This window comes from Sceloporus occidentalis, unplaced genomic scaffold, assembly GCF_023333645.1.
Source record: "Sceloporus occidentalis isolate IW3139 unplaced genomic scaffold, rSceOcc1.0.p SCAF_9, whole genome shotgun sequence".
Classification (NCBI taxonomy): Eukaryota; Metazoa; Chordata; class Lepidosauria; order Squamata; family Phrynosomatidae; genus Sceloporus; species Sceloporus occidentalis.
The window spans coordinates 41,292,548-41,310,494 of NW_028316989.1; the positions used below are offsets into that span (position 1 = coordinate 41,292,548).

The 17,947-nt window shown below is 40.8% G+C and overlaps 1 protein-coding gene across 1 annotated transcript in view; it reads right to left on the minus strand.

Annotated features, from left to right (window-relative positions):
- CEMIP (cell migration inducing hyaluronidase 1) overlaps positions 1 to 17,947 on the minus strand; it is a 58,329-nt gene that overhangs the window by 26,767 nt on the left and 13,615 nt on the right. The window contains exons 7-12 of the mRNA XM_089539057.1: positions 17,662 to 17,757; positions 16,052 to 16,170; positions 15,098 to 15,239; positions 11,081 to 11,272; positions 983 to 1,158; positions 199 to 408 (exon numbers count right to left, since the gene is read on the minus strand). Of these exons, the coding sequence (XP_089395183.1) occupies positions 199 to 408; positions 983 to 1,158; positions 11,081 to 11,272; positions 15,098 to 15,239; positions 16,052 to 16,170; positions 17,662 to 17,757 (935 nt within the window). The remainder of the gene's footprint in view (positions 1 to 198; positions 409 to 982; positions 1,159 to 11,080; positions 11,273 to 15,097; positions 15,240 to 16,051; positions 16,171 to 17,661; positions 17,758 to 17,947) is intronic.

A 17,947-nucleotide genomic window follows, 5' to 3' on the forward strand; every position in this document is an offset into this window, starting at 1 on the left:
ATACATTTAGAAGCAATGTATGTATAGCCTAGAAATCTATGGCAAAATTATTACTCAACCATTGCTGGGAGCACTCCAGATCTTGCTACTTGCACAAGCTAGGTTGTATAAATGGACGACTTTGCATTACAAAACTCCTACAGTAGTTTCAGTTCCTACCCTCTGCAATGGTACAACACCTGATTCTATGTTTCTTACCAGCAAACCATTGGAGCCGTGGATTGTGACACAACGAGAAAAGGAGTGATGGATGGACATGTCTTTCACGTAGGTAGGTGGGTGGTAGCCTCCTTTCTCATCCAAATCGCCAGCCATGTGGAAGTGGATTGGGTAGTGTCCCAGTAACTGCTGGCCCATGTATTTCAGCTCCAGCCCTTCCAGGTGGACAGCTTTAAAACCCAGACCAAACTGAAGAATAACAAATTGCAAGTCAAGCTACAGAAGAGAAGTTCCAAAACTTGTTCCTACGGCCATGCATGTTCTGTGTTTTTTTTAACAAAGTGATCCAGTCAAAGCTAAAAATGTATTTAGTGGGAGAGATGTGAGCAGATACTAGAATTCTTCTCTTCGAATTAATTGGCTTTAAAAGCACTCCACTAGAGCTGAACTATACTCAGTCAGGGAACCTAAGACATTTGTTCCCAGAGCCAGAGGGCAAGATTGTGTTATTTATTTATTTAATTAATTTATACTCCACTTTTTTTCTTGCAGGCTGTGTGGAAGAGCTTTATTTTCTAAGAGATAGCAATAGTCAGGGGAAATAGCATGGAGGTTACCACTGATGCACCCAGCACCAATTGCTGGAGGTTGCCTTATTATGTGTGTAATGGTGAGGCTGGCCCTGCATCAACTCCATATAATAATTCTCTTCCAAGAATTCTGTGACTCAAACATTACATAGGAGCTCTCCATCCTCCCAGAGACCCATGAGGTGGAGATGTTGCAGAACAGGAAAGCATGGCTGGAGGACAGCAAGTGATACCTTGAAATGGCCGCCGAATGTGTCAAAATCAAAAAAGGAGCACAGATCAGTGTTGTATTCGTAGCATTGTTTTTCCATCTCTCCCATCACCACAATGTTCCGGCTTAGCAGGCCCACTTCGGCACGCATATCGACTCCGTCAATTACTTCTCCTGTGTGAAGGAAGCTAGCTTTTCCTAAATGAACAAAACAAATTAAGGCTTATATATCAATTATTTACAAACATGAAAGATACAGTACAGACAACTTATTGGAGTGCTTGGACAGTCTTGAGAAATAATAGACTACGGACAGGATCACATGGAGAAAAGGAGGGTCAAGTGAAAGATATGGAGAGAGGGTTGGGATTGTTGCTATTAAATAGGCTGAGTCCAATTCTTTTTAAAAATGGTATTGCTTTGGCTGAAAAGGTTTCAAGTGGAGATGGTCTGTCCAACTAATATTTCAATTATTTCATTAGTTAAATTTATTGCCTGACTTTCTTCAACTGGTAACAAATGCAAAAGTTCAGAAACATTTAAGAAAGAATTGCTCCTTGTGAAAAACCAGAAGGGCATCTTTAACATATGTTCAGATAGGTTATGAATAAACAACAAATGGCACATGCATTTCCAGTGTTCACTATGTTGCTTCTGTTGCTGTCCTCATATGACTCCTTTACTTTATATTACACAGAAGAATATTGGGGCCTCCAGATATTTGGGACTGATGCTCACATAGACCCTTATCAACTAACCAAATTGGTTGGGGTTTCTGGGAGCTGAAGTCCAAAATAACTACAGAACCAAATGACCCCACCTCCAGGGTTATATCCAGAGCACACACCAGGTTTTGGTGTGTAGTAAGGAGACAAGAGGTAGCCATTTATCCTCTTCTCTCATAGTATGAGAACTCAAGACCATCCCAAAAGCAGGAGCTATGGAAACGACTAGCAGTAATTTTAAGGATAAATAAAGAGTACTTCTTCAGACAATGCACACAGTTAAGGAATGTTACTACCAGAAAATGCAGTGATGGCCACTAACTTCGGTAGTTTTAATGAAGAGACTAGACACTTGTTTGGTTGTGTATTCTTGCATGGCAGGGGGTTGGATTGGATGGCCCTTGTGATCTATTTTAGCTCTATGATTCGGTTCTCTGAAATCCTGGGAAGACATGTCTGCTGGCTTCTTCCATAACCGGAGGCAGTATATCTCTGGATTCCAAAGGAACAAGACAGGAAAGGACTGCTTTCTTCCTGCCCTGTTTGAATACTTCCTGGAAATATCTAGTTGAGAAGCAGAAAGATGGACTAACCAAGCCTTTGGTCTAATGCAGCAAGACTTTTATATTCTTAAATCCATGTGCACAGAATAAAACTCAAAAAGGAACATTCCCACATGATTATGAACATTAAAAGGGAACAAATGCAGCTGTTCTTTTAGTACAGCTTGTTTCCATTTAAAAAAAAGTAAAGCTTGCTTTTTTAAAAATGGTGTTTGTAATTACTGTAAGCCAACTCCAATAACACAAGAAAGGTGGGTCATAATGTTTCCCGAAACCAATAAATCAATAACACGCATTGAGTTTGTAGCAGCCCTTGTTCTGTGGTGCAGACATGTGCCAGGATTTTAGAACAACAAAATGTAAAGCTTTGATGTGCTCTGAGTCTTGTTCAGTGCTTGTACAGACATGCTAAGAATGTTAAATGCTAACAAGAATGTGGAATATGCACCAAGAGATCTCTATATAACATGTGCTAGCTGTTTGTTTTCATATCATGCTGTTGCTGACTTGCTGTATTAAAGATAAGGAAACCATCTCCAGTAGTTGTGTTTCCTCCCCATCCACTCCTTCATGCTTTTAGAAACATTGGCACCATGTTTGTCATGTCCATTAGCTTTAAAGTGGATGTCTTTGATATTTCATAGCAAACGCACACACAACAAGCACTTCTAGAGCAAGGCTTATACTGATAACTAAACATTCACATGACCAGAATTTTACTTATGTATTTAATATCCTGTGTTTCTTCTGACATGGGACACAGATAGGGTTGCCAGATGTCATAAGGCACAGTATTCTTGTCCTTTTAATGGGTGTGTAGAAGAAGAACTTCCAGCAAGTGTGGCTTGACACAATTTCCTTTTCTACACAACCATTAAAGAGAAAGAAGCCACGTCCATTATTTCACATGGCAATCCAGCAGATGGGCAAGCTTAAAACAAAAAAGAGCCAAAGCCTAAGGTATTTTAAAAGGTTAATATACAAGTAAGCAGGCTGTCCTATCACAATTAATATTAAATTAAATTAATGTTAAATTGTTAATTAAATCATGTCAAAATCATGTCAAAACTTTGCTGTAAGGATAAAAATGCAATATGCCCCATTCAAACTGAGTTCAAAGTGCAAAACAAGGAGAGAGGGAAGGGGAAGATAAGGTGGAATCTTGCTCTTCCCAGGAGGCTCAGGCAAAAGCAAACTCCTGAAGCCTTTTCTCACGTGTCTTTTGTTCACTAATAATTTTGGCCACCTTGATCAGATTCTGATGCTGCTTAGCCACATGTGTCCCAGTTTTCATCGGTAAATTATTGGGGAATAAGTCCTCCCCATGTTGAGAATCATCCAAATGAGATGGCTGCCCCTGGCAGCATATTTGGGGGCGTCATTAAAGGATACAACAAAATGATTAGCTCTTTAATCTTTTCAGAGACATAGCTGTGTTAATCCGTAATATCCGTATGCAAAGAGATCTTATAGCACCCTTGAAACTAACTGTACAAAAAACAGTATAGCTTTTGCAGACTTACTCAGGAAGTAAACCAAGCCTACAAAAGCTTACGCAACAACTTCTTTTGCACAGTTAGTTTCAAAGGTGCTACAAGATCCCTTTGCATATTTAATTTATTGTTATTGTATTTTTTTACTGCCAAGGATAGGGAGAGGCATTTATAAGGTTTTCTGCCTTGTGTACCAAAAAACCTTGGCCCCCAGATTTCATCTTGACTTTGGGGAAGGGCACCATTTGTTCCTTTCCCTTAGGCAGTTACATGTCTTTGGGCAGCCATCCCATGCAGTTCAGGGCGGGGGAACCTTTGCTTCTGCAAACATTTTTGAGCAGAGTTCCCTATATCCCATTGGCCATGCTAGATGAAATTTGGGGAGTTGGAATCCAAGTATTTGAAGATCCAAAGGTTCTCCACCCCTGATATATTTCATGTCTGGTCTTTAGAAGGCAGGAGAGAACTCATTTATTTGACAAAGCGTTCCCTCCAGGAATTTTTGGTGTGGGTGTGCTTTTTGGTGGTTTTTAAAAAATTAATTTATTTGTTTATTTTGCATAGCACTTAAGTTTTTAACATCTTTCAGCTTTTGGGGGAGAGGTTTTCTTTTTTATCTGATGTCCATATGTCGCCTCAAGCAGAGGGAGAGGCAGGTTGTAAATATCTGAAAGACAAAAGTGCACAAGAGACCTGCAGTGGCAAAAACACTGTGCTGCACAATGTTGGCTAACAAACACAGCACATGCTGCCAATTTACATTAGACACTTGATGTGCAACCAGTCCATGGGGCATACTGGACACAGGTGTGGAAGAACTGCGCAATTTATACGGAGGCAGAAACATCGCACCCAGAAGGACTGTAAATTAGTTTGTATGGCAGGAGCAAAATGGGATTTGCTGGAGAATCAGCTAAGCATGGGCAAGCAGTTTTGATGCTGCCAGCCCTACTGCTAATATCCCAGGTGGGGAATGTTTCTTACCCTCTAGACTACTTCCCCTTGTAGGTAACCTTCCAAAGATTACATGGTGCCAGTTCTGGGTGGGGACAAAGCCATACGCTCACCCACCATTCATTCACACACATGTGAGCATGCATTTAGACACACAAATATCTGCAGAGAGAGAGAGAGCACACAACTGAACCTATGCATCTTTATAAACCTCTAGCTGAAGTCCACAAAAGGCAGTTGAAAGCCTAAATGTTGCACTGGGTACAATTGTTGCAATGTGACTCAAAAAGGGCAGTCAGCCTTTCAAGCTACACATCTGAGAAGTGGCAGTGGCAGTTTCTAGATGTTCTTCTAGAGTAGTGGTTCCCAACCTTTGGTCCTCCAGACATTTTGGACATCAGCTCCCATACTTCCTGACTGTTGGCCAAGTTGGCTGGATCTTCCTGGATCTGAAGTCCAAAACAAATGGAACAGTGGTTCCCAACTTGCTTTCCATCGTCCTTCAGAGGTTTTATACTTCCAACTTTCCAGAGTCCGAGTCAGTATGGTCAATGCTCAGGAAATCTGAGAGTTGGAAGTACCAAACACATGGAGGACCAACATTTGAGTCAAGTGCACACACACTTGGGGAAGTGAAGTGTATATGCCACATGGCCAGCAGTCCCTTTAAAGTGGCCTCTAGGGCATTGGTTCCGAAACTGTGGTCCTCCTGATGTTTTGGAATTCAATTCCTAGAATTCCTGACTTTTCTGGCCAAGCTAGCTAGGGTTCTGGGAGCTGAAGTCCAAAAGACCTAGAGGACCAAACTTTGAGGATCACTGCTCTAGGGTAAAGTATGCTACTTCATACTTTCCATTAGCATCTTTACACAAAATGGAGAAAATGCCATTTTTATTGGTTTGTACAGTATGTGTACACAATTAGCAGTGTTACAACCACAAAACTTAACTACAAATGATAGATACTGGTATTTGAGATCCAGCCAGCTATACAAAAGGGAATGATTTGTTCCTTTAAGAAAAAGTACAGATGGACAATCCTTGGGAAACTAACCCAACTATCTGATTTGAGGAGCATCCAGCTCTGGTGTATTCCTCTTGCACTTTTGGATTCCCACAGTCTGAACATGGGTGCCTCTGTTGTTAATCAGACTTTGACAGTCCAGTGTGGTTCAAGATATAAACAGAGATGAACTGTGATCAGCCATCTATCGGAGAATGGCCTGGTCTGAACAATTATGTGGCCCACCAGTTCATTCATGTTTTTATCTGGTACATTAAAAGGCTGTTGCATAATTCCTGCCCATTTGTGCAACTTATCAGGGTTGGAAGTAGCTTCACATAAATTCCCGTACTTTATAGATAAGGTTGGGGACTCCCCCCCCCCCCTTGTTCTTTGTTTGATCTTCCACACTCATATCACACCCTTCCTGCTTTCCTTTATCTGCCTGTATTATCTGTGTTTTTCTAATTCTGCAAGTTCAGATGTAATGCATCTAAGTGTCTGAACTAATTCCCACAAAGACAGGAGTGACAGGATTGACAATCTCAATTTCACACCCTTTGGGCATGTACATGGTTAATTGCATTCTGTCTCTTATCTCCTTTTCTACAACAAAATTCGACTTCTTTCCAAATCAATGCATTTAGCACAGGGCAGTAGAAATAAACTCTATTTTATTTCTTAAGGGGCTACCCAGGTTCTTTGTAATTTTATGCTTTTAGATATGACAGTGCTATGCAATATGATTTAAGGGAAACAGAAAATCACACAGGTCTAGAATATTATGCGATAAAAATCACCATTGACTAACAGTTGATGTTGTTTTGTTCTATATTAGGAAGGTACAGATTAGTAAAGGGGAATAGGAGGATGTAAATGTTAATGCTTTCTTGCACAAATGAAGTAATTCAGACAAGCAATGAAAGCTCACTCCCCAACACAGCCCAATAAGATGGCCAAGTTCATGACTGCATCTACACAACAGAAATAATCCAGAAATTCTGGGATTTGTAGTTTTCTGAGCTATTTAGTCTTCTCTGCTAGAGTGCTCTGGTGCCACTACAAGCTACAAATCCCAGGTACAAATCCACAAATTTTATACAAAACCAAATGCATCTGAGGAAGTAGACTGAAGTCTCCGAAAGCTCATGCTGCCAATTTCTTTCAGTTAGTCTGAAACGTGATACAAAATCTCTCTACGTACTAATTTTACAGACTAACACAGCTATATCTTTGAATTCTGCAAATCCCAGGATTCTATAGGATTGAGCCATGGAAGGTAAAGCTGTGTCAAACTGGATTATTTCTGCATGGCGGATACAGCCCCTGTCTAGAATTAATTAGCTGCACCAGTCATTGGGAATACGCTAGCTCTTGATTCCTGCACTGAGCAGCAATTTAAACTAGGGACCCAGCCACAGAATTATAGCACCATTATTCCATTTTGACTGCCATGGTTCCATCCCACTGAATCCAGAGATTTGGAGGCTAGGGAAGGATCTTTCAAATTCTCAGCCTACGTGTTCAGGGCTTCACTAAACTATAAACCCCAGGATTGCACAGGATGCATTTGTGGTGCTTCACTTAGGGAACTGGTTGATCAGCAAAGAGATCAACCGGGTGCTAGGGAACCTTAGCCATTTTAGGCTTGGGACATTGCTTTTTAATAATAGGAAATAAGCAAAAGTAATTTCCTGGTGTTTATATTTTTTAAAAGGTCTCTCCTGGGCCTAGAATGGCCCGGGATGGGTGGGGGATGAACACATTTGTGGGCAAGGAATGCAACCCATGGGCCACACTTTGCTGTCTTTGTTTTTTACTGGAGATAATGAGCAAAAAGATGGCTCCCTGCATATCTACCTTACCTAGACAGATCTCTTATTTTAGTAAAAGAAGAGCCTCTATGTGATTGCCTTTCAGGATAAAGAATGCTCCTCCAAGTATCCTGGCATTTCAGATGGTTGGTAAATCCAACCATCACTCTGTTAACTCTAATTAATCATTGGAGTTTATCACACTGGGGCTGGTTTCGGCATTAAAGAGAGATTAAGGCTCATTTAAAGCATCCTGCAAATGAAGTGGAAATGGTGAGTAATTGCATGAATGATTATCACACACAATTCAGCAAATAAAGTGATATCGGAAATGCATTGTGGCTAAAATCCCAAAAGTAAAAAGATGTGTGTTAATGCTTCTTTGTGACCATTTTAATGGTGGGCTTTCTGTGACATTGTGTGAAATTGGTTCATTTAATTTTTCCAGGATATTCATGGGATGGGATAAACTCCCGATCATCTTCATGTGATAAACTCCATTGTTTATGGAGAATACCTTATGCCCCATTCAGCTATAGCATACATACTTTGTTTTCCTGGCCTTCAAGCTATTTCTGAATTATGGTGACCCCAACACAAATGTATCACAGGACTTTCTTGGCAAGATTTGTTGAGAGGGGATTTGCCTTTGCCTTACACTGAGATTGAGAGAGTTTATCTTGCCCAAGATCATGTGTGTATAAATGTGAAAGAAAGAGAGCATTGGATTGCTACTGAGCATAGCCAGATGTCCATTCCTTATTGATTGTCCGCAGTTGCCCAGTTTCCAACTGTTCCTCTAAAATTCTGCTTATAAAGTAAGCACAATTTATTAGCAGGAAGTGTCCAAAATAGCTCAGCTCAGCTCGGCCAAACATCCTATGCCGAGTGTATGAAAATATTGCTAAAAGATGAGAACACAGATCATAATTAGATTTTTTGCTCAGTCATGAGAGGTATTATAAAAACCACAACATTATAGCGTAAACATTTCCAGCTCTGTTGTGTTAAAGCATTTTAAAGCTGGCTAAAACCAGCCATAAAACACTTATCATTGCCATTTTTACAACAACCCATTAGAGTCCCCTGCATTCTCCAGCAGCGCTTCTTTGCCTTTTAATAGTGGTGTTTGTTGTTGTGAGCCTTCAAGTCATTTCTGACTCATGACGAGCCAAAGGTGAATCTATCAGGGGTTTTATTGGCAAGATTTATTCAGAAGAGGTTTGTCATTGCTGCCCTCTGAGACTGGGAGACTTGCCCAAGTGTTGGACTGGGACTCTGGGAAACCAGGGTTTGAATCCTGCTTAGCCATGGAAACCTAATGAGTTTCCATGGCCTAACAGGAATTCAAACCCTGGTCTCCCAGAGTCTCAGTCCAGCACTTAAACCACTATACCACACTGGCTCTTAACAGGGGTATCGTGAAAATAAAACAAGGAGATACAATTTTTTCCAGCATGGCATTATAGTCATGAGAAATTCTTGGGTGCTGATTTGCAGCCTACCATCCTGCTTTCTCCACCTGCCTTTCTCTATTTCTCTTTACAAAAATGCACAAAACCAGGGCATTCCTACAATAGTCAGCTCCAGACCTCCTAAAGTGAGACAGGTTTCTGGATCTCTAAACTTGTTGCTTGCTGTCGTGTGCCTTCCAATCATTTCTGACTTGTGGTGACCTTAAGGAGAAGCTATAATGGGATTTCCTTGGCAAGACTTGCTCAGAAGAGGTTTGTCATTGCTTTCTTTTGAGACTGAGAGAGTATGAGTTAGCCAAGGTCACCCAGTGGGTTTACATGCCAGAACATGGATTTGAACCCTGGTCTCCCAGAGTGCTAATCTAACATTCACTTGGCTCCTGCTTTCCTAAAATACCACTGATCAATCTTTCTCAAAAGGAAATAATATTCTGCTTTTTTTGAATTAACATTGTGTTTTAGGAACAAGGAAGAATTTTCTATGTGTGCCACCTCACCAAGGAGCTGTGGTCAAAAAGTACATGTTGCTTTGCCCACTTAAGATCTCATAAGCCACTTGCTACCTTGCAAAGCCCTGGAAAGTTATCATTTGCAGGGAAGGTGATGCTTAACTCATGTTCCTCCATTTCCCCCCCACAACTTTTCCACCCCATCACTGTTTTCAGATGCCTCTGGAACTTTAAAAATACATCCAGTTACAGCTTTATTTTCATTGACTATCTCCCAAAATTGTTCTCATGATGTCATCTGTGTCACACACATTTAATGTGGTTTTTCCAATCATCTAAGTGTTGCTGGGGAAAGGGAAGGAAGGGGAAAAAACAATACTATATTTTGCCACAGAGAGCTGCCTGCCATCTATAGTCATGAGACTGTGATGCATTTGCCATCACAACAATATTTTTCTTGGCACAAGCCATCAGCTTCCTTCGAGCCCATTCAAGAATGCGCCAAGACGCTACAGCTCTTACTGATCCAGTTGCATCAGAGATAATGGGGCATGTTACTGAGATAATGGGGCATGTTGTTACTCACTCCCAGATTTGGGAGTGAGTTTTGGGTGGGATATGTTGCTCAAATTATTCTTTAACAGTAACGCTTAGGGCTTTACCGCATGAGCCCTGTTCTTGCAGCAATCGTATCAGGTGGGAAAAGGAAAACATACCGCGTTCAGAATGCCAATGTCACATATCTTTGGAACTATGCGACTTGGGCCATTGCCGCCATTGCACTTTAACTACACTTCCCTGCCTTATGCCGTGCCTGGCTTGCTTTTTACTGTTTTTATTTTTAATTTTTATTTATTTGTCTTTTAGCTCATGCAATTCCAGATCTCTGCTACAATAATGTCAGTAAAACATTTTTAAAAAGGATGAAATGGGGGGAGAAAAAGGTAACTGGGCTGTTTGCAAATAGCGAACACGATGGGGGATAAGGGGAGAGGAGAGGACACTGACATCACATGACTGACAATATCACAACTGGCCCAATAGCAATGTTTCACACTTGGACACTTGTGCTATTGACAGCTCATTGATGGGTTTTCCCCGTCAATGAAAAGGGATGCCATAATCATTATGGGGAGGATGCCAGAAGCAAAGGACAAAATGGTGCCTGATTCTGATTCCATGTACAGAAGTGATCTAGACCGGCAAGAAGACTTTATTCATGATGGGACAATGCCTGTACTGTACCTGAGGGCAACAGATTCATTAAGACAGGAGATACACATCTCCATTTAGTTGCCCAAATGATAGGACTGCTAGCTTTGGTGGTTTTATCTGGAAAATTTCTATATCCAGTCTCTTCTTTCTTGCTGTCTTTTGTGCCATCTTTTCCTCCTTGGCCTTTTCATTCACCTATCACTATTCTTGTATTTAAACCAAATGTACTAAGCTGGTTCCCTGTGTTCCTTTAAAAACACAAAGTCAAACAAATCATAAAACAAATTCACTGATTATAGTCATAAAGTAAAGTATTAACAAACAAAGTTTGTAAGGAGAGGAGGGATGAGGGAGGGAGAGAAAAAACTCTCCTTCATACTGACACTGGTTCCAGAAACCTTAACATCAAATTCCAAAGAGAGAATCATACCTGCCACTTTGACTTCATTATGTCCACAGGCTCTGCATGGCAAGATCTGGAATTCTTCTGCTTGATGCATGGAATAATCTGTACTGGCCACAACAATCTTATCTCCAACTTTCCACGACTGCACATTATCTGCCAGTCTCAAGATGGAGCTGTTTACATTGGTGTCAACAATGACAGTAAGCTTGGGTCTCACTGTAGAGAAGGAGGGGAAAGATGGGGAAAGACAGAAGAGTAATTAAGATGATTCTTCAATCACCAAGTTTCAATACCCCCCACAACATTTTACAGAGGAAAACTAGGATGCATGTGGCTGTGTAATATCAGAATGTGGTCAAGATGATCAAAGTTATTAATGAGGAAGAACAGACAAGCAAGGAGAGGATGCAGCAGTTTGCTTTTGCTTTTGTCTACTGGGAAAGGTAAGATTCTGCCACTCCTCTCCCCTTTGTTGAGTTAGTTCAGACCAAACTACTTATAGAATCATAAAATGATAGAGTTGGAAGAGACCACAAGGGCCATCAGTCCAACCCCCTGCCATGCAGGAACTCTCAATCAAAGCATACCTGACAGACCACCATCCAGCCTCTACACTTTGCTTTTGCACTTTGCACTTTTGTACTTTTGCACTATGAATCCCATATGCAGCAACTGAAGTAAGCTAAGGACAAAGGGGGAAAGTGGGAGGTGGAGAGAGAAACTGGGACATTTCAACAGAGGCTCAAGATGGGGGATGTAGAAGATTAACTGGGATTGTCCTTGCCAAATCAGGACAGTTGGAGGGTAGGTACAGTTTTCACTTAAGCTTACAGAACATTTTTGGTGGTGCAAACTCTTCATGGTAGTACTCACAGTGCCACAAAGAAGAGAGACTCTCCTTCACACACTAGAGATAGTACAATCCCCAGTTTATTAGAATAATGTGAGAGTCATAGAGTGATAACCTGGCAATATAGTGGTTAGTATGTTGGATTTGGCTGAAAAGGGCTGGATGAGAAAGGTAAAGAAAGATAGAATATGTCCTCAAACAGCATAGAGCTAAAAGCAAGATTTTGCATGAGTTTCTTTTCCCAGCACTCGAGGAAAACACTTTATCTCAAAGCCAACAATCAATGTCTAGCAGCTTTCATATCCATTAGGTTTTTTGTAAAGCCCAAATTCTCACTACAAAGACAAAGCAAAATACCAAATAGTCAGAGCAACTGATTGTGTACTTTGTGATAAAAGTTTTAACCTTGGCACAGAGAAAGCTCTTTATAGTATTAAAAAGATCAGGATATTGGTGGACAAATTGATTTATGCTCCCTGAAGATTCAGGTGGCCATCCTCCCCACAAAAAGCAACATCATCTTCAATTCTGGGCAATTTTCATCCCCAAAACTGCACAGTAGGCTAGCCAAATGTGCAAAACATGCAAATCCACTCTACCTACCAACACCACCCCAAATATCTCTATTTTCAACAGAGTCCTTCTCAAAGCAATGACCAGAAGTACAATTGCACCTCCATTTGTGCATACTTCAGTTCTATTACCCTCACTTACTTGCGGAGAGGGTTAAATTGGGGCACACACTTCTATTCAAGCCTATGGATACTCTGACATGTGGAAGGTGTAGCCTGTGTGGGAATCGTCTAGGACAATGTTTCCCAAACTTTGGTCCTCCAGATGTTTTGGACTACAGCTCCCAGAATTTCTGACCATTAACCCATCTGGCTGGGGCTACTGGGAGCTGAAGTCCAAAACATCAGGAGAACCAAAGGTTGAGTGGCAGATTATAAAATCATTCCCACTATTTAAAATGTCAGAGCACTGGCCCTCCAAGGCCTGGCTCCACTGCTTTTCACATCAACCCTGCTCTTTTACATCAACAAAAACAAATCCTTGCTTTTCACACCAATAAAACCAAGTGGTGGAATGTCCCCAGTTAAATATGAGACAGATTCTGCAACCATGCTACTGGATCTGAGTTGGTGTTCTTAATTGGTTTGCACAATTCAAGAAGGACTACAAAATAGGACCCATTCATTCCATATTGGCAAATGTGTTTTTCCACTAACCCCTTAACTAAATTTAAATGCAGCTCTCCATGGCTCAGTTGCACCACTCCCTTTTCCTCCCAGCATTTATGGCCACTGAGCTGTCATTTCAAGATGCTGCAGAAGCCAACATAATGACTGTTTTAAATGCCAGTTAACAAAAATGAGCACCTTTTTGACTCCCTAAAAAGGTTAAAAGAATTGCATAGAACCATTAGCTTCCTTTAAAAAAAAATCAAAGACGGCAAAAACAAACAAAAATGCTTCTTGTACTGGCGAGGGGGGGAGATTATAATATTAACTAAAATAAATACTTTGTTGGCTTGATGGAGCAGAGAACTTTTGTGGGTTGTACTGAGTATTTCGATGTAGTTTGGCTGGAAATTAGCAATGCCAGTATGTCACTCCGTTCCACTCCAGTTTGTTTGTCTTGGGCCCATTTCCATACATGGAACGGAAAAATGATCAGGCATGGTTCCTGATTGAAAATATCCCAGGCTCATTCCCTGGCATCTCTAGGGCTGCTTCTGGTCAATGCAGATCACAGCAAGGGAAATGGTGGTCCTCTAAATGTGGTTGGACTCTACTTCCCACCAGCCCTTGCCAGATCATTCAGTGCTGAAGGTTAAGAGTGGTACTTTATCAAGATGTGGAGTATCTACCAGTACCACAAAGGATAGACCCAAGTTCTGCCTTGCACCAAGCGAGCTTCCTATGTTCTTGTCTAAAGATGTTTAAAACATATGGTACTCATTGAGAAAATGATAAACCGCAGCCTGATTTTTCACACTTTGGGAATGTTTCTCTTTTGCAAAAGAATAACATTTGTGTGCAGAAAACTATGTCTCCTGAAGACACTGTATTCTGGGCAATGATGCTGTTCCTTCTGAAAATGGAGGCACTATACTGACATCATGTTATGTAGTCACTGACAGAACTAACTCATCTGTGAATTTCTCCAGTACTTTGGTAGAATCCAAAGAAGGCATAATTCACTTCACTTCAGACTAAAGATATAATTCTTCACTAATTTTCTTTTCAAGGGAAGCAATGAGCAATTTCAGCATTTTCCCCCTGCTGTGAGAAAATCTTTCGGACAGCACTTACTCTGCACAAAACTTGCAAAATGTGCCTGCATTGCACAGAAACAGCATTTTCTAACCAGGAAATAGCATTCTCTACCCAGAAAGTAATATTTCTGCATAGAAATACCATTTTCTGTACAAAACAGCCATGTGCAAATTCTGTGTAGATTAAGTCCTGGACTGTGGAAATTCTCATTAATGTGGGTTTCTCAACACTGAAAAAGTTGTTTTCAACCATTTTCAAATATGTTTTTCCATCTCTACTTCAAACTATGGATGGTGCCATTTCTGAGTTCTCCCTGTGAGCAAGAAAATATTGAGAAACACCAACTCAATGCAGGTAGAAAGGTAAGGCATGAGGGGAAAAAATCCCATCAAACCCAACCTAGAGTGTTTGCTTTGGTAGTTTTTAACTTATATTAAGCTATCTGAAAGTTCCTCTATCTAAAAAAAATAAAATAGTACCCCCAACTTTTTTACCCAAATGAAAAAGAATAGTTTAAATAGCAACTCCAAGTTCCTAGCACCTCATTCTGCTGCATGTGTAGATTGCATTATTCAAAGAGTCTGACCCTGGATTCCTGGATTTTTTAAAATGTCTTTAAACTACTAAATGCTTTGTGATTATACTGTTGGGAGATGCATGTGAGGACTAGTAACTTGATGCAGAGAATGGGAAGTTGGTATGCAGAAATGAGAGAGGGAAAGAGAAACTGTGCAATTCAAACAGTTTCAGATTTTCATGTAAATCCTCCATTACAGAAGTATGTACAGTTCTGCGGTTAAGTCTAGCTTCATGTATATATAATAAAGAAATAGGTCAGTAGAAGCAAGTTTCAGCATAGAAGTCTCTTTTCCTAATCTTATGGTGCCTAGTTTTCCAAAATGAATCGCATACCAGGCTTGCCGCATAAAAAGCGCACTCTGTAGTTATGGCAGCCTCCATGAGCTTGTTCTGGACCACGGCAAAAGAACCTATAATCTCGACCATTTTTGTAGAGAACCTCAGTTGCTAATTTAGCTCCATCAAGAGTGAATGCCTGGGATAAAAACAAATACAAACCAAGGAGTCATCAAATGTAAAAATTTAAACATGAAAACAATATGCTCTGCCATATCTTGAGATAAAGAGAACAGGTATGTGTGCTTTCACATCAAACAATGCACTACAAAAGAAGAGGCAGAATACAAGTAGGATAAAGTGCACACCAGTTTGAGCTCACTGGAGGAAAAGTGGGATATAAATCTAACACTAAAGAATAAGAAACAAAATTGTGGCCCCATACAGACAGGCCAAAATAAAGCTGCTTCGGGTCACTTTGGAGGTTTGCTGTTTAAATGATGCATGTGTCCTAAGAGGCCAGAAGCCACACCAAAGCCATGCTTCAGTCCTAAGGACTGGAGCACAGCTTTGGTGCAGCTTCTGGACTCTTAGGACACATGCATCATTTAAACAGCATACCTCCAAAGTGACCCGAAGCAGCTTTATTTTGGCCTGTCTGTATAGATAGTTAACCTTCTTAAAGTCCTACTCTGCTAGGTAATGGCATAGAAGTGTCCCTAGGTTCTCCAACGTCACTCCATCAAAGCATGAACTCTGGCATATTCTACCAAGTTGCTAGCCTTTGGAGCACAGCCCTGGAAGAAATTCCAGCTAAGAACAGAGAGGAGGTCAGTCACTGTTGATGAATTAATTACAGTAACTATGAATGCAACAGAATGTGTGAAATACTTACTATCTGTTGTGCTGGAGGGGCTACCAACATTAAAGAAACACACATCTTCAAGGCAAAAGACAGTTAAAGTATGTGGAGGTGGCAATAAGGAAGAACAGCCAGCTTGGCTTACATACCTGGATATCAACAGGGTTGTCACAAACTTCTGGGTGAGCAGCTTTGAAGTCTGAAAGTCTCTCCCCACCTTTGGATTTGGATTTTTCAGGCTTTTCAAACCATTCAGTCCATGCAACATCTGGTGGAGAGGGAAAGCCGTTGATTCAACAAAAGGTCATTAGGACAGAAAACCCTTAACCAATGTGACAAAAATGTGCTCCATGGATGTTGATGCCAAACCCTGTTAAGTTTCTTCAGCTACTGCCCACTCCCTGGCATTCACTCTGGATCTGTCAGCTGCTATTTGAGGATGTTACAAAGTGACATGGAGGGGCATGGGAAGGAAGGAGAGAAAGCCTTGTGTGGTTAAAAAAAATGGGAGTCACAATTACAGTATCATGCAGCCTTCCTCAATCTGCCAGTCTTTTATACATGTTGGCACTACAAATCCTATACTGCCTGGGGATGATGGGAATGGCAATGAAGCCATGGATGGTGCCGGGCTGGGGAAGGCTTCCATGCAGCAATGCTCCAGTATTCTCTTTGTATATTAGCCAATAATGAAAAAATAAGGGCTGTACGCTCAAGGCCTAATATATGGGATCACTTGCCTGGTTCACAAATGTACCCAGCTGGAGTTTCTATGTGTGGGGTCCAAATTCAAATGTGATGTGGTCAGTAAACACATGCCAGCATTGATTATCTGGCCCAATTGCGGCCATCTATCCTCCATAGCAAGGGGAATGAAGCTCACATGATCTGGAATAGTGTGTTGTAGTAGTTTAAAGTGCAGGACTACAATCTGAGAAATCCAGACTCAGATCTCCACTGAGCTCACTATTTATGTCCATCAATCTTTGTGGGGATTATCTAGGAAGGAGACGTGTGCACTGCATTGAGCTCCTTGGAGTAAGATGGGATGTAAATAAAAAAACAAATACATGTGAGGGCTATTCATGTGTGGTGTCCATGCCTGCATTGCCAGTTGAGTGATAAGTGTGCCCTACTGTTTCAAAATGCATGCCATCTCCTATTGAATTTTCATAATAATTTCATAAGTCTGACTATATAAGCAGCAAACCAATGGCAAGCCGCCTCTGAGCAAATCTTGCCAAGAAAACTCCATGATACGGTTGCCACAAGTCAGAAATGCCTTGAAGGAACACAGCAGCAGCAAATACAAGCAAGATCTTTTTTTCGTGTTGCTGTTTTGGTTGGAGGCATTGCTAATGGAACCGGTTCTGAACCACGATGGAATACTGGTTGTAAACAGGTGGTGATTTAATGTTGCAATTAATCTTACATTTTACAGAGAATGAGGATGTCAACTTGTAATTTTCCTACGCATTTGTTAGCTAATCATAGGTCTCCATCTGAACAAGTATGGATGATAATGACAAACAATAACTATAGTTAGAAAACAAGCATCACTGTTTATCCAACCTCTGGTTGGTTCATTGCAAGGCATACATTTCACTCTGTGGTAACAGAACAGCTTTTACTAAGCCCAGAGGAATGATTATGTATACAACAAGCAGGGGAAAAAATTGGAACTGTATTACTTAGCTGCCTGCATGTGCTCTCATTTTCAAACTAGCCAAGAGGAAGGAAGAGGAGGAGATAATCTCACCTTGAACCCACTCACTGGTTGCAGACACATTAAAATGCTCTCCGTTTTCTGCTTGGAACACTTTGAATACTTTGGCTACTGCTGAGCCTTTGCGTCCTATAAAAAAAAATTAAATTATATTAATAGAAATGTGATAGCCATCTTGAAATATCTAAAGCAATGCCATGTTGAAGATGGAGCAAGTTCCAGAGACTAAGGTTTCCAGACGCTTTGAAGGCAGGGTGTTTATACAATTCATGCCTCAAAAGCGGCTGTAAACTGGAATGAAGTCATGCTCCAGGGCTAA